Raw genomic sequence first — 22,020 nt, forward strand, 5'->3', positions numbered from 1 at the left:
AATGTTGTTATCATTGTTATTATTATTATTTGTATCGTACCTATATTATGAAAAAAGAAATTACTGTAACTGATCAAACGGGGGTTGGATATGGGGAGGATAATTTGCACCGATTCTAATGTTGTTTATATATATTGTGGTGGCATGCGCATTAGTGTAATACATAAAGTACTGAGGGATAAAAAAATATAAAAAGCAATCGAGAAGTACAAACGTACCTAAAATGTTAAAGAAGTCCATTGCAGCAGTCTGATTATTTTTCAAGCGCCTAAACTTAAACCACTTCCCGTCTAGGTACGTTCGCATTTTTATAACGATATAATATACATCGTACACGATGAGAAATATAATAGTAACAATAATAATATATGTAACACTAAAGATTTATTATTATTTATAAATAATATTTTAATAATTTCAATTAAAGTTTGTACTTTATGTCTACTAAATCAAAACAGTCTAAACGCGTTAAAAACAAAATAATTCTTAAACATTTTTTTTTTGTCCTACAATATTATAATCTTACCTAACACACACAATTGATGAGACATGATCTATATTATTGTATTGTCCGTGTACCGTATTTGAATATTAAATTATGGATTTTTTTGGGTTTTTATTGTTTTTTTTTTTCGTGTTCTTGTCGAAAATGCGCTAAGTCGCCTATGATGGTTGGTCGCCTGCAGCCTCACTGGTGCGGTGTGGTGCAGTCCACGCGATGACCAGCGGCGGCTCACCATTTCCGTTCGATTGCCAGGGGCACTGGAAACAAACATATATCCGTCCACAGTCGTTTTACAAATATTGCTACTTTTTTTTCAAAACTACATCAATCATGTTTTACGTTTTATGTATCAGCTAAACTACAGTAGCGCAAAATCACACACACAAAAAGTAACTGGCCTGTGTACAGCAAATTATTGTTAGTAACGCGCAACATACGAGGTAGGCAATGATGAGATTCCACCGTGTTATAAATAAAGACTTAAAAGTGTAATAACAGACTCAAAGAAATTTGTACCAATTTGAAATGACCTATTTTATCTGTGTACATATATATAGGGCCCTGGGAAAAAGGCGAGTATGAGAGATCGCCAGTAATAGTTGTTTCGTTAAAACTTAAAAACAGTCAATAGATACTTAAGTTTATTGAAATATTTTTACATTTACTACTTGAAAAAAAATTATTGAGCGATAAAGGTTTTAACGAAAAAATGTGTGCATCTTTATATATTTAGGTACCTATAATTACGTAACAACGCGTTGACGAACGATTTACCTTGACGTGAGTATTATGAATTACGACCATCTTGTGCTGGTAGAGAAAAATTTCGCTATTTTTAACACTGCGATGAAACATCTCTCCCGCTCTGGTCACGAGAGACCTGTACGCAAATATAAATGTTTTATATATTCATTCTTGACTTACAAAAACGTTGTGCCAGTAACGTGTTTTTATTGTTCTTATCATCGCTCAGCCGTACCTATATTGGCACGATGACGTTTGACGGCAGCGGGTCAGTGGTAGCCAAAAGTCGTGTACAAATTGAAATTTAATTTAAGCACACTGCAGTGCCTATATAAGTATAAATATAATGCCGTCGCAATGTGCTACAAACAAGGAAAAAAGAAGGGATTTAAAATCGAACACCTGCTATTATAGGTCTATAAGTCCACCGATCCGTTTAAAAATACAATTTAATGTATTCCGTTTTTGTTGTAAACCACAGTGGCCGATGATTGGGATTTTTAATAATGTTTACAGAAACTTATCACAAATATATAATGGTCAATAACAAAGGCCTCATGAAATTATTTCAAACTCAGAATTTCCCATCGCGTAAAAATATGTATACTGTACATATTTAACGTAGGTAGGTAAGTACTCGTATTATTATATTAAAATTCTTAGTGATTGATACTTATAATAGTGCAATAAGTTTTATTTTTTACCAATATTTACCTAAATATTTCATAAAAAAAAAAAACAAAAATTAAACTCATTTTCAACTGTTTCGTGTTTAGGGAATAGGGATCAACATTTGTTTGCTAGTTTTAATGTAAGTTTAATTAAAAAATATGTACTACTTGCACCTTTTTGTCAGTCTAGTACTATTAGTACTAATCATTTTCGGACCTTGTAAAATTCTCATTCCTTAATCGGTGAGACTTAATAATACGTTTTTTCCCGTCAAAAATGATCAATGACGTCTAATGATTGTTTTTAATGTTATATAACATAATATTATAAACAATTGATTTGAAATTCACGCGGGAATAGGCATTATGGTTTTTGATGTGTTGTTACACGTTTATCGAAATTGTCAGTGGGACGTTAATTGCCGCGGCGCTACACGGGGGCAATGGTGGGAAAATGTAATGTTAAAAATATGTAATTAAATAAATAAATTGTAAATAATTATTAATGCAAAAAAATAGTATTAATTAATTTAATGAGTTTTTAGACTTAAGTTATATTATTTTAAGTTTGACTGTTATATTCGAATTAAATATGCTTTTTTTTGCACATTTAGAAATAAAAATACTCAATTAAGTTAATAATAACTGCACACTTTCTAAAATCTCGTACATTAAAAAATAAAAAGTAATGTATTGTTAAATACAAATAAAAGAAAACGGAACGAATTTGAAGTTTTACTGTAGTACATTTGTAATAGTAATATAGTAGGTATATTTTTTGATTATTTATTTAGAAACATAACATATTATAACAAAAACATTTTTAGCAATACTTTTCTGAAAATATGGTATAAACAAGTGATCGAGTAGTCATACATACATGCCCCCCAGAAAAATTTGGTCTGATATTACCCCCCCCCTCCACCACCAATTAAAGATATCTGGCGCCGCCACTAGACGTTATTGATGATTTTGTTTGAATAAATACCAACTAACTAGAATTCTCATGTTATTATTTTATTTATATATTGATAAATGATAGGATAGTGACTTAATGTTGGACGACAGTAACCATGCAACCAAAGTCCATACCTTTCCGTGGAGAAGCAATTTATTACTCACTTTATTTCCACTAGAAAATCAGAAAAAAACCAGCATGAAACAGTGAACTTCGATTTTCAAACTCCTCAATAATTGCACCCGGGAAAACAACATGAAATAGGTATAATTTTACGGGGCTATCAATAGGCAATTTCAATGATTAAAAGTTGATGGGAAATTATTATACGGACCCCAACGTCGGTATTGCAAAAATGTCTCTAAAACGTGACTTCTCAGTAGGTAGTGAGATCATTGTCCGAAGCCAACGGCTTGTATTATAGATAAAATTGCGTAAGTAAGGACTAAGGAATATACCACTAACCGTATGTTACGGACAGACATTTTATAAGCCTACGTGAAAGGTGGGCGGCTAGTTCTTGCCAAGAAAATTCGCATGGAGCCAATCACGTTCAGCTCGAAAATAGACTGAATCGTTAACACCACTGTATAAGTCGAATAATTTCTAGGCTTTAAGGGCGATCCATGCAAGCCCCGAACACACGAATTTTGAGTCAAGTACATAAGTCAACTAATATGCCTTATACATTTTCCTAAATTAAAATATCAACAAATGTATCGATAGAAACACTCAATAGTAGTACCGTAAGCAATTTACAGTTAATATATATTAGTAGTAATGTTTCGTTTCATTCTATTGATTTGAAAATGTTTCGACAAGTACGTAGAATGTCTAATAAATATGAGCGATAAAATATTTAAACAAAATTGTATTTTATATTTTCATGTTTGCTAAATAAAGGAAGTAAACGATACATTAGTCCTTTAAATTGACTAGGTACCAAGTGATGCGTACGTAAATCTTGGAGCGTGCAGCGATCGAGCCCCCTACGATTTACAAAGATGTATTTTACGATTTTCGAGTATAAAGACGTAATACATTTGACGTGGTGGCATTACATATAATATATTAATACACCACTGCTGGATATATTGAATTGTCCCACAAATATTTTTGGATTGTTTGAATCGAGTCTCTTAGTACTTTTTTCATTTTTGTTAAATTGTTCATGTGTTCATTGACAGCGCATTACGTTATTGTTAATAACACTAAATCATTTGCTTGTTTTTAACGCATTCTATCGCATGTTTTATTTATCTATACGTTAAATTAATTATCGTGTACGTACCTGTTGTTTCTGCGTCACCCTGAAGTGGTAATTCAATCCTTAGCGGGCCACGGCTGTTTGAATCGGTGCTCGTGCGCAATATACATAATATTATATACCTGAAGTTGGCCGATTTTCTTCAAACAGTTTAGCAACGTCGTATATTAATCGTTATAATACTAATATAATTTTGTTATGTTTATACTACATCATATTATTACTAAGATATGCGCATTGGCTGCAGCGGTTAATCAATTTACTACATATACTGTTACGTAGATATTATATAATACATTACACAGAATGATTCTCTGAACGGTAACGCATCATGTATTATATTTTAGAAAAGCATCGACCTTTTTTTCGTTTTTATAAGTCACCATTTTCAGAAAAGTATTCTGCTTCAGTAGATTATCAAACCAAAAACACAATAATATTATTATATTACAAAATTAGGTACACCAAAAGTCGACAGTAATGTCATCAGACATCATCAGACTTATAGGCGAGCAAGTGTAATATATACTTTTTGAATCGACGAATTTTCACTGTCAAGAAAATAATATTATATGTATGTGCAACAGTATATGGAAATTGTTTTATTATTTTATTAGTAGACAAATAAAAAATATAATATAATATATATTTTGCGACGTGTTAGATGAGTAAACGCAGAAGACAATAAAATTTTTTTTTTTTTATTAATAGCTATTAATAATGTAAAATTACATTTCTGCATTTCACAGGTCACATCGTAGGTTGTCTGCTGCCGACCAAGAAAAAAAAAAGGCACAACTATAGCGTTAGCACTTGGCAATAATCAATAATCTATAGGTAAGTATTATAATTTGATGGTAAAAAAAAATCAAACTTCCAAAGGGGCAGTCAGCAGCAGCACATAATAACTAATAAGTTGACGGTTAATTTTTACGCTAAAAAATATCGAAACAATTACTATGTCTATAATTTGTCATTAATCATAGTACTTCCGTATTTAAACGGTTTATTTTAATTTATATATATGCTGTATAATAGAAAAAAAGATAATTATGTAATCATCACAATTTAAATGAAATCATATTTTCACACTTTTACAGACATCCATGAGTTTTAAATATGCCGCCAGGTAGATTTTAAAAACTATAAAATTTTAGGTGTTTTAGTATTCAGCCAAATGATTTTATTTTCAATTTATTAGAACAATATTATTAGGTTTTCTGTCATAATTTAATTTTAATTCACTAAAAAAATATCCAGCTAAATTCTAGATCCTATATTAATAATACTCTTAATTAAGAAACTAAAATTAGAAATCTTATAACATTATATGAATTAATAATATAGGTATAATCATACATAATTGTTTTAAATTAAAATAGGTGATATAATAAGTTAATATTTAATTAATAACTAATAAATTCATGGTTGTTTTTGTGCTTAAAGAAGTCCGATGATATATGTATATGATTGTGAGTTATGCGTTTGTTGTCAATTTACAAAAAAATAGATTTATTATACTAGATAGTATTTTTAAACAGAAACTCAAAAACTTTATTATTCAAACAAGTTATTAAAGGCGGTGAGTTGCGTTAAGTATTAAATTATAAAGGATTAATGACCTACGTATAGGTAATAACTTCTAAACCACGTCGATACGTAATATAATATGTGTGTATCTACTGTATCTATTATTCAATGGTTTTTTATCCTATCACACTGTTTAGTGAAACGTATAATGAATACGATACAAATATGGTTTTTCTACGAATTAATATTTTATACGCAATCCGATGATATATAATGTCCAAATGTCCAAAACTGTAATAGTTCGAACATTGTAAACGAAAAATAAAAGTGTTAAAAGTAATGTATTTATAGATAGTTTTTACTAGGTTATAGAACCGAATGAAATGATGACGAAAAGGAATGTGTGAAATGTGACATGTGTCGATGAACAAGCCACTGTAAGCACAATATTTACGTCTACAAAATACGTCAAAAGTAAATTAAATACTAAAAAAAAAAAAAAAAAATAAATAAATACAATAATAATGTCTAAATACATACAGCACTGATGTTATATAGATAAAACATAAAAATAAATAATTCGTCGAAACGCATAAACAGTACAGCTGCACAGAATTAAAAACATATCACGCAACTACATACAATGATTATGTGTTAAATAATTGTTATTATTATTTTTCTACGTACACATGATATTATGTATGAATACGAGAAAACGGAACATAAAAAAAAAAAAAAAAAGGAAAACAAAAATGTCTCTTAAAAAGTAACAGCGATCGGCGGCGCTTTTAATAATACAAATAATATCATGTATAGGTGGTACGCGCAACGGTTATATAGAATAAAATGCGTGAAATTGGCGCTTGGAAATTTATTTTTAATCAGCGTGTGATTTGCACGATTTCGACGGCATTGCCGTGCCGTTGTCTCGTTCTACCATCTGACCATCGATTTCATAATAACGGCTTATACTCGATTGCGTACCTATACAAGTTATATCATTATATTTCATCACGCGGGCGCCATTTTTTGCCGTCTTTCCCGAAAAATTAGCCGCAATTATAATATTATGATGTTGGATAAGCCGAAAGAAAATGTGCAGTTTCGTTCACTCCCTTTTTTACACCCCCAACCGTAAAAATAAGCCAGCATTGTTTTATGCTGTTATCACTATGTAAAATCCACAATAAAACAGATGACCAATGATTGCGTTCGAAAAAACAATTCTTAGCGAAGCAAAACTAGTCAAACAGTTTATTGTTTAGTTACATCCAATGATTGAACATGCAATGAAACTTGTGGTGTTACATGTTCAGTGGCATATTGAATGAGAATTATTTTCACTATAAGCCAATTTCATATTTTAAGGGCACTGTTGGCTCCACTCATAATCTAAAATTAATTAAGCTTAAAAACAACAGTAACAATATGTTATGTGCATACAAGATAAATATTTTGTTTTGAGTGTTTCAAAATAAAGCGATTGGTGCAAATGTGCAATAGAATAGTTTGATATTCCGTTATAATAAATAATAACACAACATATTGATTAGAAATCACAAGTTAAGTTTCACTTTCGTGGAAAATAAGAGTGAAATGTTATGATCTTTATGTCTAAGCTATTCTTTAAATGCACCAATAAATATTTATAATTTTAAAAAGGTTAGGTTCTATTGATTTTAATTACTAGTATTACACATGTCATCAAGAGTTTTTTTATTCAACAAAACAATAATTCAACTTCTCAAGTTAATAACTATTTTGAAATCAAAACAATAACTTAATGTTTTAATGTTAATTTTAATACTTAAACAATAATATTTACAAATATTTTTATTAACTAACTAGTAGAATATTAATATTTCAATAATAAAGGTATATGTATACAAATTGAATAGTTAAATTTACTTCATAATACAGAATGTGTGATGTCAAAAAAAAAAAAAAAATGACCAAATAAATGCTTTTTTATATCAATTATGTATAAAAAATAAGTTTGAGTTTAGATTTATATTAAAAACTGTAAATACCTTTGATTAATCACTAATTATTATTATATGTTTTTTTGGAATCTATTTTTTAATAATTTGAGTTGTTTTAATCTAATTTGTTTAGTTCACAATAAAAACATAACATATAAATATACTCAATGTTATACTCATTGTGTTTATTTATGTCTGAAGCGCATAATTATTTTTTTTTAAATATTAAAAAAATATATTGACTCGACAACTATTCTGTATTATATAAAATTAACCCACCCATTAAATTAAATAGTTTAAAAACAATGTAGGAATTATTCATAAATAAGCTATCAAATAAAAAAAAAATTAAGAAAAAGTTTATCTAAATATTGTAATACCATTCCAGTTTTTGATATTGGCTTATTATTGTAATAAGGAAATTAATCTACTAGTTTAACACAAAATAAGCTTCTGTCCAAAAAATATAAAAAAAAATGTATTCGGATACAAAATTAATACATTTTTTAAATTTAAGCCTATAATTTGGTGTTATTAAATTATTTTTAAATGCCCTAGTGTACGAATATGTAAAAATAATAATAAAAATAATAATAATAATAATTGCAATGCATTAAACTCTTGACTAAAAACACCAATCAACACAAGTTTATTAGTAAATATATAAATATTTAATATGCGATTTATTATTATTTAGTTTTAACTCTTTCCAAGTAGATTGAATAATGTTTTCATGTTCAATTAGATTATGAATGAATTATATAGAATGTATGTTAAACAGAAAACTGATGTTCCTAAAGTATAAAGACACATGAATATTATTGAATTAATGATAAACCGCACATTTTATTTATTCAATACACATAAAGTTTAATTATTTTAATAAATACAATTATATAGAACTAAAAAAATGTATATATATAATAGTAAAAAATTTAGACTGATATGTTCGCCCACACACTGCATTATAGTATATTGTTTGTTGTAAATCCAATAACTTCAGAAAATAATATTATGTGTACATTTATGTCAGGTCAAACGACATATGCATTTAAAGGTAATTTTAAGCATCTTACAACATTAAGTTAAATCACGCACCAGATGTTAATTATAAGTAAAAAAAAAAATTAAAAAAAAAATACAAGTATAAAACAAAAAATAAACATCTTATTGGCAGTGAAAAATCACAAACGTATATTGATTTGTCTGTTGTTCTAGACACACCTTACCATATGCATTAAAATCACAGGACCGAAGGCACGCAGAATACGTTATTTTAGAACTAATTCCTTACCCAACAATAAATGCCGAACATCTTAAAATTAAACATGGTTTTTTTTCTTCTGTTGAGGCTTACTACAAGCTTACAAAGAGTTAAATGTCTTTTCTAAAAATTAACTATGGTAAAAACAGAGTTAAGGGCAATGAAATTTCTATATGTTTTTAAATGGGTTAGTTATTTTTCAGTCTTGATTTCGTGTCATAATACGAAAAAGCAAAGAAAAAAAATTATTTAAAAATTGTTTAATTGCCAGAGAAATTATTTTGTACATGTATCAGAATGTATTTTTAAATATAATTTTTTTTTAGAGGGTGGGGAAAAAAGCAAAAAGGACGGTGGCCATCTTGTGTCCTTTACAAGGGTCCGTAAATGATGACGGCGAAAAACACGGACCACATGAGCACGATACCCCACACCGTTGCGATAACGCTCTTACCGTCAGTGAACCGTCGGGCAACAAATTTCAAAGTCTCGTCCAAAAGTACTACAGGTATAGAAAACTTCATTACTGTGATCCATTCATCAAAAGTAAGAGGAGTCACTTGGAACACGGTCTGTAAATTAATATTGTTTAATTTTTTAAGCTCATAAGTATTTAGGTTTTTAAAGTAGAGAACTATTTTACAAACCGATAAGAAATCAATGTGTAGAATAACAAAATGAAGAGTGAAGGACAATAACATAGAACCAATAAGCCACAAGTTTGACCATGGTGGCATGCTAATCAAAGATTGATTTTCTGATAAACTGTAAAATATAAAAATCCCATTATATTATATCTATATTTGTGTAATAATGAGAAAATTATAAAAATCTCATTTAACCTGTTCATTGCGTTCAACATTTCAATTGTAACTAATACAGAGAGAGCCATTGTCATTGGATGAGGATCATGGAAAACTGCACAGTCAAGACCTCTGAACTCACTTCCTCCGCTTATGCATGATAAATGGTGAGTCTAACATATAAAAATTACAATATTAAAATAAATAAATAAATAAATATAAATCAAACAAGTAGTGTATAATTTACCAGTTGATAATACGATATTTGTGGACCATCTTCACAGTACATGAACCACCAAGCAGCAGCACCAACAGTAGCTGCACCAACATATCCACCAATAGCCATATAACGGAAGAACAACCAGCCAGAAATCAAACCTTCATCACTTTTACGGGGGGGCTAACAATACATTATAATAATAAATACAAAATATTCATACACATAAATATATTAAAAATATAGTTTTTCCATTACTTTATCCATAATGTCAAGATCAGGTGGATTGAAACCTAGAGCAGTAGCTGGTAAGCCATCAGTGACCAAGTTGACCCACAAAAGTTGTACAGGAATCAAAGCTTCTGGTAATCCAAGTGCAGCAGTCAGGAAAATACTAACAACTTCACCAATATTGGATGAAATCAAGTACCTAATAAATTGTTTCATGTTGTTATAAATAGCTCTGCCTTCTTCAACAGCTGCCACAATGGATGAAAAGTTGTCATCAGCTAACACCATTTCAGAAGCAGATTTGGCTACAGCAGTTCCAGAACCCATAGCAATACCAATTTCTGCTTTTTTCAATGCTGGAGCATCATTTACACCATCACCAGTCTAAAAAAAAATCAAGTAAAAGTTAGGAACAATAAACATGTAATATGTACCATTAGCTTATTTTCTACAAAAAAATTTAATAATGAAAGAAATTTTATATTTTCTTACCATGGCAGAAATTTCGTTCATGCTTTGTAAATATTCAATAATTTTTGATTTGTGGGATGGTTCTACTCGAGAGAACAGCCGAGCTTTAGCTACAGCAGATTTTTGTTCGGACAGAGATAAATCATCAAATTCTCGCCCTGAGTATGACTTTCCAGTTGTATCTTCTTCTTCAGTGAACACACCGATCCTACGACAAATGGCTTCAGCTGTGGCCTAAAAATTCAATTTAAATTAGAATATACAAGTTTTAAAGATTATCGAGAAAATGCAAACCTTGTTGTCACCAGTGATAACAATAACTCTAATACCAGCTGCTCTGCACCTCTGGATTGAATCAAATACTTCTTTACGAGGAGGATCCAACATACCAACTACTCCCACAAATGTCAAATTTACTTCATAAGTATGGAATTTGGTAGAATCATTAAGATCCATTTGTTCTGGTTTGGTTGGTGAATCAGCAGTAGCAAGAGCTAAACAACGAAGAGTGTCACGTCCAGTACCGTATTTACGGGTCAATTCTAGGATACGGTTTTTGAGTGTAGATGTCAAAGGAACCTAAAATCAATATATTGAGCAATAAATAAATGTTGTACTAGATTAATATCACAATATTACTTTTTGAGAGCCAACTCGGGCATGTGTACATCTTTCAAGAACACCTTCTGGAGCTCCCTTAACAAACAATTTGGGGCTATTACCCATTTTAGTAGTTTTGATGGGTGTACAGTAAGAAGACATAGATTTACGATCTCTAGAAAATTCAAGAGTAAATTCTTTCTTCCATTTGGTTTCAATATCTTGTTTCACAACAATAGCTGTTGTTCTGCGATCCAAGCCAGATTTAGAAACATTATTTGGGTTCATCTTTTCTGCTAATACTATCAAGGCTGTTTCAGTGGCTTCGCCAACCTAGTAAAATATAATTCAATTATTAAAACATAAACAATGGTAGTTATTTTTATATAATATGATAAATATTATAATCTACCTTTTCAAAAGCTTGTTTAAATTCATTAAAATCAATAGCTGAGTCATTGCACATCACACAAATTGTTCCTAATTCATTTAATGCTTCATAATCTGAGGTTTTTATTCTTTGGCCATTAAGGAATACTTCACCAATTGGTTCATAAGTTGATCCTGTGATCTCAAATTCAGTAAATGAACTGTCATTTCCTTCAATGTTCTCAAAAATGAACATTCTATTTAAACAATTAAAATATCAAAATAAAAAGGGCATAAGCTAAAACCATATAAAACCAAATCTGTGATTTAAAATCAATTTTTATTTTTATTTACCTGCTAACAGACATTTGGTTGGTTGTAAGTGTACCAGTTTTGTCAGAACATATGACAGAAGTACAACCAAGAGTTTCAACTGAAGGCAAAGATCTAACAATTGCATTCTTTTTAGCCATACGGCGAGTACCTAAAGCCAAACAGGTAGTAATAACAGCTGGTAAACCTTCTGGAATGGCAGCTACAGCTAAAGCAACAGCAATTTTGAAGTAGTAAATGGCACCTTTCAGCCAAGAACCACCATGGGCAGGGTCATTGAAGTGACCTAAAACAAATAAAAATTAATAAAGTACATAGTATAATATTTAATAATATTATATATTTGTTTGAAAAGTAAAAAAATTAAATAACTAAATAATAAATAGTAAATACCAATGTTGATGGCCCAGACAGCAACACAGATAACTGAAATAACTTTACTAAGTTGTTCACCAAATTCATCCAATTTTTGTTGCAGAGGAGTTTTGATTTCTTCAGTTTCACTCATTTCAGTACGGATTTTACCAATGGCAGTATTTAATCCGGTACCCATAACTACACCTCTGGCTTTACCAGCAGCAACATTTGTACCACTGAATAAAATATTTTTTTTGTCCTAAATAAAAATAGATTAAATTAGCATATATATTGCAATTGCTATTATTAAATATCCAACCTGGTTCACAGCCCTTGGGTCTGGAATGGCATCTGTATGTTTAATCACAGAGACTGATTCACCAGTCAAAATGGACTGGTCAATTCTCAATGTGGTTGAGTAGATTTTAATCAACCTAATATCAGCAGGGATTTTATCTCCTACCGATATTTCAACTATATCACCAGGTACAATTTCTTTCGCCCGGATTTTTTGTACACCAGATTTGTCGCCACGGACGACTTTACCCATTTCTGGTTCATATTCTTTAAGTGCCTCAATGGCTGACTCTGCATTTCGTTCCTAGAAAGATAATTATAATAAATATGAAGAATAAAATGTATAAATTATTCAATCTATTTTATGCACTAGAAAAAAAGCTAGTTATTATAACCTTTCAGTTGTTTAGAAACCTAATAACTATATAAAAATCTAAAATGAATTTAAAAAATAAAATAATAAACCAAATTACTAAAATATTTTTCAGACCTAACAAATATACATAAAAAAGGGCTCATTATTATTATATTTTTTTTAATATCAAAATTTACAAACTAAAATATGTAAAAAACTTATGGTATGTAAGAACATATAGTTCTAAATCTGTAGGCAGACATACACCTTAAGTTATAAAATACGTCACTAAGTGCTTGTTTAAAAAAATTCAGTAGGCGAGTTATACTCATGCCAATTATTTTAGTATAGAGCCAAAGTATATATCAATCATCAACTGGCAGGGCCACCATAGAAGTTCTTACAGCTACACGCAAACAAAAGAGATTCTAAAATTCCTTTTTTTATTTTGAACATTAAAATATCTAAATATAACAATCAATTGAATGGATTGTAATAATGTATTTTTTTTTTATTACTATTACTATTATTTTTTTATGGTGCCTACCTAATAACATATTTTGCCAGCAGTTACATGGATGTACATTTATTACTTTGAACTGAAGCCAAAATAGCCAACTATTCATTTTGAAGATTGTATTTAACAATTCATATACCAATATAAAATTATATTGTGTATTAAAAATACATAGTATGAAAAGAAAAATTTCTCAAATAACTTATGGGCCACACAAATGTTAAAACAAATTGTACAAATATTCTATAAAATAGTATAAATATAAAAACTATAATTTAAGTCAAAATAATTTATTTTAGAATTACCTGCCACACTCCAACTACAGCATTTGCTATAAGAATAAGTAATATAACAAGTGGTTCCACAAAGGCAGTTAAAGTTTCATTAATGTCATTGTGTTCTTCAAATAATGCTAATACCTAAATAAAGAAAACAAATATTACGCATTGATAAATCTAAGCTCATATTATAATAATACTTACAAAAGATATAATAGCAGCTAATAGTAGAATTTTAACTAGTAGGTCATCGAACTGTTCGAGAACAAGCTGCCAAATTGATTTGCCTAGAAATTTGGTTAGACATAATAGTTATTCTACAAAATCTATAACTATCAATATTATAGTATAATTTATTATACTTGAATAAAATAACCAAATTAAAAATGACAATAAATAGAAAAAAAAATTACAAATAAGAATATAAAATTATAAATACTAATAAATTAAATATATATATATAAATTATATGGTATGTGTATTCTTAATTCTTACCTTCTTCGGCGGGCAATTCTGAAAAAGAAAAGAAATTCATATAAAAAATAATAATAAAAGATCATATAAAATTTAATTTAAAATTATTTAACTAAAATATATTGTTAAAATATAAATATATATTAATTTATAAAATAGTACGTAGGTACCAAACCAAACTATTAAAATACTACATTGTATTTACATTTTTTTCTAATTTTACTAAGTCATTATATAGTATATAGTGCTAATAAATGTTATCCCAGATATATTTAGACAACTGATAATAGTTTATACTACTAAAACTTGCATGTTTCAGTTTTCAAAAATGATACATGAATTTACACAATTAGTATCATTGAAAATAATTTTAAAATATTATTTCAAGGTTTTATTGTTATGTACTTAACAATACCATTAATGAAGTTATATTCAATGCCTATTTAAATATTAAAACTAAACATAAAAGGGTAAATGATCATGAATGCAGTATATATTATATTGTATAGGTAAAATATCACTTAATACCCAACAACAATTATTATGAAACTTTATACTTCTTTTAATATTTTCAATTTTAAACAAAAATTTCTAACTGCAATTTTTAAATTAAAGACAATGCATTAATCTAATCTTTATATTATACACATCAATAAGAACATTTGAGTAAATTTAAAAAGTGTCATTTAATAAATAATAAAACAAGTCATATAATTTAGTACTGAAGCAATTAGTTCAATACTAATTAAGCAGGTTTTATTAAATTATTTTACACAAAAGAACATATGTTATAATACATTAATATAATATGTTTATTTCTAATGATTAGCTAAATATTATGAAACATACAAATGTACATACTCGTTATTTAGTTCCAACTTATGGATTATAATAATAATATGAAATATTAAAGAAAATTATTGATATTTAAAATTAAATTAAATAAATGAATTATATACATTTTAACTCTTGTTATTTTTGAAACCTTAAAAGTAAATAGAAAAAAGTTAATAAATACCATGCTAGAAGAACAGTCTTGAGAAATTATAATATTGTATAAGTACATAATTAAATTCTCATTTAAAAATGGCTGTATTACAATATAATTATTTAAGTACTTTGTTTAACTAGGTATTCATCATTTTATAAATTATTTGAAAATGAATATTATTTTTGAACAAATTTGTACCTTTACAAAATGTATTAATTAATAATAAAAAATATTAGATCATAATTAATTAATTTAAATTAAATAACTATCTAAAGGTTAGATATTCAACTTTAATAAATAGTTTTAAATATGTTTAACACGGACAGTTTGCTTATTTCCAAATATTTTTTTACAATAAAGTAATGAGTTCTTATAATTTTAAACCCAAAATGCAAAAGAGATCCAAAATTAAATAAATTTACTGAAAACAAGTGAGCTTATTGAATGAACACTCTATATAAGAAAATAAATAGCTTATAAAAATGTAATAACAAATCTATAAACTCATAAAAAATATAAGTTAACACACTTGTTAAATTTTAAGATGATAAAAATATAATAAAATTAATTTAACTTTTAAGACATGTTAAAATATTGGTCAAGGTTACAAAAACAGATTAATTTATTTTAATTCAATGGTAATTTAAAATAAAACCAGTTAAGTAATAAAAAAACAATACCTATAAGTATTATTATATTTTGTTAATGAGTATAAGCAAATAAATTAACCAAATAATAATTTAAATTCAATAAATGATAACTTGAGTAAAAATATCAAATATAATAATATTGCAAAATAAAATATTCTCGTTTAAAGAAATTGAAAAATTTGAATGTATAATTTAATATACTTAAATAGGTAGATTGAATTAAATTGAAAAAAAATCAATACAAGTTATTCTCATGAAAATAAATTTAATATAAATAATAAAACTATAACAATTAATAGACCATAATAAGTAAAATTAGCCTGAATTCATAAAATACTTTTATTAATAAACCTATCATCAAGATTCATATTAACTATAATAAAAATAATATCAAACATAATATATGTAAATAAATATAATATTATTAGATACAATATTATATTTTAAGCATTATGAATTAAAATGTTAAAAGCAAAATAAATTTAATATCAGTGTATTAATTATTTAACACAGAAACAGCTTATATATTTTGTTTTCTTTTAAATAGCATAAATATTTATACCTATCTAGTTAATTTATCATATTTTATTTAAAAATTATTTAATTAAAATAAAAAATCTGAGTAAAATTAAAATTTCAAATAGATAGTAAAATGTATTTTACATATTACCTAAAAATGAAATGTTTATCAGTTTTAATTGTCTACAATCTTATTTACTAATAATATAATTTTTATAATAATATATTAACACAATTTCATTATTTTAACATCAAAATAGTAAATAAAAGTTAATTAATTTGTAATTAAAATGTGGATACTATTGATTTTTAATACTGTTTGAAATAAACTTTAAGATAAATATGTGAATACAATATAGTAAGATACGTAGTTTTATTTAATAATTATGAAACTTGAATTGAATTAACCCAATTTTAACCTTAATAATAAGCACACAATTTACTTTTAAATATTATATATTTTAATTATTATACATACCATTAGGTCCATATTTAGCTTGATTTCTTTTTATTTGATCAAGTGATAAACCTTTTTCTGGGTCTACGTTGAAGAAGTTTTGTACCTCAACCACGGTTTTCGCGTGGGCGTCCTCCATTGTGGACGGCTTGGTGGTTTAAAACGGTGATCCTTTAATATAACATTCACAACGATCCTTAATATATGGCTTCTAAAAAATAAAAACAACAACTATTTAAGTAACTAACCTAAGAAAAAATAAAAATAAGTAGATTGATATTTTTATTGTAAATAGTCTATATATAATATAAACAACAGGATAATAAGTATACAAGTTAACAACTAAGTTTATAAAACCATACCCATTGAACTGTAGTAATCAAAATGAAATAGTTGTTTGTGAATATAAAAACCCATATAATAAGAAGTACAAAAAACGTAACAAATATTCCTAAAATTAAATGTTATTTTGTAACCGCTTAAAAATCAAATACTTTTAAAGCTTCAAAAAATCTAATAAAAATTGTTTTTTAATTATTTGGAAGTTGGGATATACTTACTAAAATTTTAATTCATATTAGGTAATATTATAATAAAATATTGATAAATTTGTTAATTTGTTTTAGTTTTATATAAATATAATAATAATACCGTTCATATATTTAAAATTAGTTTTTACCTTGTACCTACTTACTGGATATTTTACTAAAATTATACAATTGAGTGTTTGCGAGGAAAAGATTGAAAAAACTACTAAACAATTCACAATTAACACAATTGATAACATGAAACCCTTACATTTTTATAATATTTAAAAATTTAATTCTCATTATAAAACTATATACCAGAAACAGATAAAAACGAATAGCCTTGATAAGCCAACAACTTACACAATGTATTAATCTCCATTATCATATTTACTGATATGCTTTTTATTCTAAAAATATTAAGTACACACCTAATTTATATTAGATATTACCTAATATTTGTCAAGGGATTAATATTAAGAACGCACATTTTTAAACTTCAGAATGTAATAAATATAATCTGAGCACAGCATTAGCAAAGAATCTGGGCAGCATCTTTACAGTATATTATTGACCAAGACCATTTAGACCTTATCTAGGCTGCAACAATGTGGATTATCGAAAGTATATAATATTTATAGTCATACACGCGTTGCCCGGAGTATGACATTGATTCGAGTATTGTCATTGAAACTGTGTTCCCGGAGGAGTAAAACCACAAAAATGCATTAAAACATTACACGAGGTATTTGGACAAGACAAACCTAACCACCTGTGCATTGTGCAATGACGACATAACACCAAAGAGGAAAGATGGTGTCTCGTTCTAAAATCAGTGAGACAGTGACTGTCGTAGGTACATCGAGTGTTAATGTGTACTGTCTGTCGACTGCCATACCCACCTAATATGGTTTTGCACACTAACCTTTGAACACCACAGCGTTACGACATAATAACAAATCCGTGGTGTGCGTGACGGTGGCAGTTGATAAAATGTGTAGCAATAGTCGTCGGCTTTTGTGGAGCGTACGGCTTTCTTTCGACGTCTGATCTATATGAATAATAAATAACGAACGAACGAATTGTACTTAAACAATATTTTAATTACCGTGTAGGTTAGGTTGTTTGCACCCGCCGAACAATTAGTGATTGACAATTATATTACTAAAACGTCACCGGACGAACGCGATTTATATGGGGCAAAACGTACGAGGGGGGAACGACAAAAACGAAAAAGCCGTGTGCCGGGTGAACGATGAACTCGCGAGTTAAAATGTATTACTGTATTAGGTAATATTATTATCGTCAATCGTAATAGTAATGCGACGTTTCAATAATTAATATAACACGAACTGTCGTATTAGTAAATGGCGTATAATGAACCATAAAGGTGGCGGCGACTCTATCGGGAGGTCGCACGGCGGTGTGCACGGGAAAGAGGAGGAAAAAAAACGCGAATAGATAAGGATAGAAGAAGGAAATAGCCGTCGAAACTTACACGTTGCGGGCCGTGCGACAGAGACGGAACGCACTTCGGTTTGGCGGCCAATCGGAACGTCGTACGTAAAATACACGGCGCTTGTTATCAACGAAGCCGGTTTGTTGCCACCTTCCCACCACGTCCAGCCGGCCGTCAGAAGACGGTGTGACGCACATTAAAAATCAACGACGTCAGTGTTATGGTACCGATTGTTTGCAAAAATTTCGGTATCGATGCCGAACGGCGGGCGGGCGACGATAACGATTTTCATTATTCACGGACCGCGATGATGTCGCGGAAGAAAGACAATAATTTCGAATCGATGTTAACAGCAGTATACTTGAAAAGTTGAAAATAGCAGTCCGTCGTCTTACCCGTGTCCGGGCCAGTACGCACTACGTGTCTACATAATAAGATTTTAATATTTCTTCGATAATTATAGTCATTACTCATTGGCCTGATAAATGATTTTCACGGTATAGAACTAATAGTAATAATTTATTAATTTTCATGACGTACGTTTTCATCTGTTATCTCCTATCATGTTTTTTATATCGATATTCCCGTTATCGCCTGTTGGATTTTTTTTCACCGTTTTATCAGCAATCGATCTTCGCAGTAATTATTAGCGCAACGTTTAAAATATGTTTTTCCCATCATCCGACATTCATTTAACACGATATACAAGGTGTACTATGATCATTGTAAGCAGACCAACTTCTTTTCATTGTTCCGCTATGTTCGTTGATGTTTTAAATACTTTTTTAAGTTTTAAGTTAGGTACATCTATTTAGGTATCGACATTTTGTACACAGTAATTCACATATTATTATTAGAAATGCATAATATTGTCATTTAAAAATTATCAATATTATTTTTCATATACATTTTGCCATAATATCAAATCGTGTGAAAAAAATTAAAGCTTCAAAATAATGAGTAAAGATAATTTTTGAAAATGTTTGTCCATATCATCTTGCTTATTTATTTTTTATTTTAAAAATAATTGAAATATTTTACAGGAAACAATTTATTAAATAGACAACTAGTCCAATTAATAACTATACGTAGGTAAAAATGAAATAGTATACTTGCTTATTATGTCATCGCTGATAATAATGCTAAGCAATTATATAACATTATGATGGAATAGTGTAAAACAAAACGTTATCTTAATTATTGTGATTTGAGTCATTTATTTAGTCAAAAAAAAGTATCTTTAATTTAATCAAAATTGGGAACTAATTTTATATGAATGAAACGTATACTTACCTAATACATTAAAAGTCGCTTTAATAGTTTAAACAATAGTATGAGTTAATCATACATAACGTTGATTAATCACCACATGCTTGACTAATTCAATTATTATTATATTTATTATTAGTAGTATTAGATTTTGAAATAATTAGCTATTATATAAAAAATAAATATATAACGATACCTATTTATCTTCATTCAATTAATTAACAAGTATAAAAAATACTTCATGAGAACACGGGAGCAGCAAAATAAACATTTGAATGCACCTCTAGTTTAAATACCATTAAATTTTTATGGAACACATGTTATTGGAAAGTTGCCATGGAAGATTTTTGGTGAAAAAAAATATTCTAGGTTTTAGTATTTTTAAAGTCTGCTGTTTGTAAAATGATATTTTCTACATGACCTGTGCCAATTGTTTTCGGCACGTGAAATTATTTAATAGTAGTAATAGTACATTCGTCGTACACATTTTTAACTTTAGGTCAAACGTTAAAACAATTTTTTAATGAACGTTTACGGTGTATATATATAACATAAGCCATAAGGTTAGTTATATCCCTTTTAAAAAGTTAATTTGAGTAACTTTATAGCCTTATAGGTACTTCTATAAGCTTAATTCTTTTAACAATACAATAGCTTAAACAATTACTTATTCAATTTGGACAAGTACATAATCTAGTTTGGTCAAAAATATTATCCTTGAAATTGAACTATTAAATATTTATCTCAAATTCTTTGACGCTAAAATATTAAACTGTTGTTTTGTACTCTAAAAAAGGTTAAGATATTACAAATAATAAAATATGTATAATTTTGACAGTTTTACTTATAATTTATTAAATTGTTTAATTAATAATCGTCTAATACTTACTGATTATTTGAAATAAAATATATAAGATGAACTCATTCTACTGTATACTATATACATAGGTACGATAATCAAAATGTTTAGGTAAGTTTACTGTATAGTGTATATCCAAGAGGATTGATCGGAAATATCATAATATATATTATATATATTACTTATTACATTGTATTGCTGTATGGGTAATATATAGTAATAATTTATTAATTATTGTAAGGTAAAATATGATGGAATAGTTCAAATTAATTATAAACGTTTGTAAAAGTTTATAAAAGTAATATTATATATACATAAACATAACTAAAATATATCAAAATATAAGATATCAATAATAAATATTTATGTGGAATAAATGTAATACAATTTCTATACACAAAAATAAGTATTGTAAATTAATCTTTATAAATATTAGATCAATTTAAGAAATTATAAAATGTAATAATTATTATATAATCAATTTGCAACAAATAAACATATATTTTTATTTTTATTTGAACCTAAAATTGAATAGCGTTTAACTAAATGAAACAATCTAAGAATAACAAAAGTAAGTAAGTAATAACTTAAAATTTAAAAAAAAAAAAAAAGTAAAAACTCACATTTATCTTATTTTCGTCCAATTTTCGGACGATTTTTGTATCCCAGTTCACAGCCACTTGAAAAAATAAAAATTCTGTTAAACACTGAACACTATTTAAAAGTATCACCGAGTGTTAAGAAGAAAAAAAGAAGAAATTACAGAGTACAATTATCTCGTCCGCGGCACTTCTAAGTATGAAATGTTTGAGCAGCGACGAATGCGAGATACGAGGGACTAACGCGGTGATCAAAAATAGTCGCCCTCGTCGCTGCTGGCCGCCGTGGATTAAAAATATTTTTTTCCCCGACAATTTTTAATGCCAATTTTTCTTATACTATATAGAAACACCAACTACCACCACTCCTTAGAAAAACCCCTCTGAGCAATATTGCACCAGAATTATAGCGATTATTATGCTTTTACTGGGCATACAGCATACGAAATACAATTTTACATTATTTC

At 28.0% G+C, this 22,020-nt stretch overlaps 1 protein-coding gene across 5 annotated transcripts; it reads right to left on the minus strand.

Annotated features, from left to right (window-relative positions):
* Positions 1–493: 493 nt before the first annotated feature.
* LOC113555004 (calcium-transporting ATPase sarcoplasmic/endoplasmic reticulum type) lies at positions 494–21,775 on the minus strand. 5 transcript variants are annotated; one of them, XM_026959250.1, is made up of 19 exons: positions 21,718–21,775; positions 21,578–21,633; positions 16,862–17,051; positions 14,245–14,262; positions 13,954–14,036; positions 13,777–13,890; positions 12,622–12,903; positions 12,339–12,561; positions 11,967–12,231; positions 11,656–11,869; positions 11,283–11,576; positions 10,938–11,222; positions 10,665–10,877; positions 10,200–10,556; positions 9,972–10,124; positions 9,764–9,897; positions 9,569–9,686; positions 9,376–9,493; positions 6,553–6,659 (listed from the first exon to the last, which is right to left on the minus strand). In XM_026959250.1, exons 3-19 carry the CDS (start codon positions 16,977–16,979, stop codon positions 6,553–6,555), a joined length of 3,096 nt encoding a protein of 1,031 aa, XP_026815051.1. In that variant the 5' UTR covers positions 16,980–17,051; positions 21,578–21,633; positions 21,718–21,775. The 5 variants fall into 5 exon arrangements, with proteins under 5 accessions (XP_026815053.1, XP_026815052.1, XP_026815051.1 ...); XM_026959248.1 differs by lacking the exons at positions 21,578–21,633; positions 21,718–21,775 and adding exons at positions 18,293–18,413; positions 18,476–18,766; XM_026959247.1 differs by lacking the exons at positions 21,578–21,633; positions 21,718–21,775 and adding exons at positions 18,293–18,418; positions 18,476–18,766.
* Between the last annotated feature and the right edge of the window lie 245 nt (positions 21,776–22,020).

The sequence above is a fragment of the Rhopalosiphum maidis genome, chromosome 2 (assembly GCF_003676215.2).
Source record: "Rhopalosiphum maidis isolate BTI-1 chromosome 2, ASM367621v3, whole genome shotgun sequence".
Lineage (NCBI taxonomy): Eukaryota > Metazoa > Arthropoda > Insecta > Hemiptera > Aphididae > Rhopalosiphum > Rhopalosiphum maidis.

Excerpts from the sequence above, each read along its gene's own strand:
- LOC113555004 (XM_026959251.1), bottom strand. The coding sequence starts at position 16,979 with ATGGAGGACGCCCACGCGAAAACCGTGGTTGAGGTACAAAACTTCTTC. Across the intron at positions 12,562-12,621 it reads ACCCAAGGGCTGTGAACCAG|GACAAAAAAAATATTTTATT; the intron begins GTTGGATATTTA and ends ATTTTTATTTAG. Across the intron at positions 11,870-11,966 it reads AACCAAATGTCTGTTAGCAG|AATGTTCATTTTTGAGAACA; the intron begins GTAAATAAAAAT and ends TTGTTTAAATAG.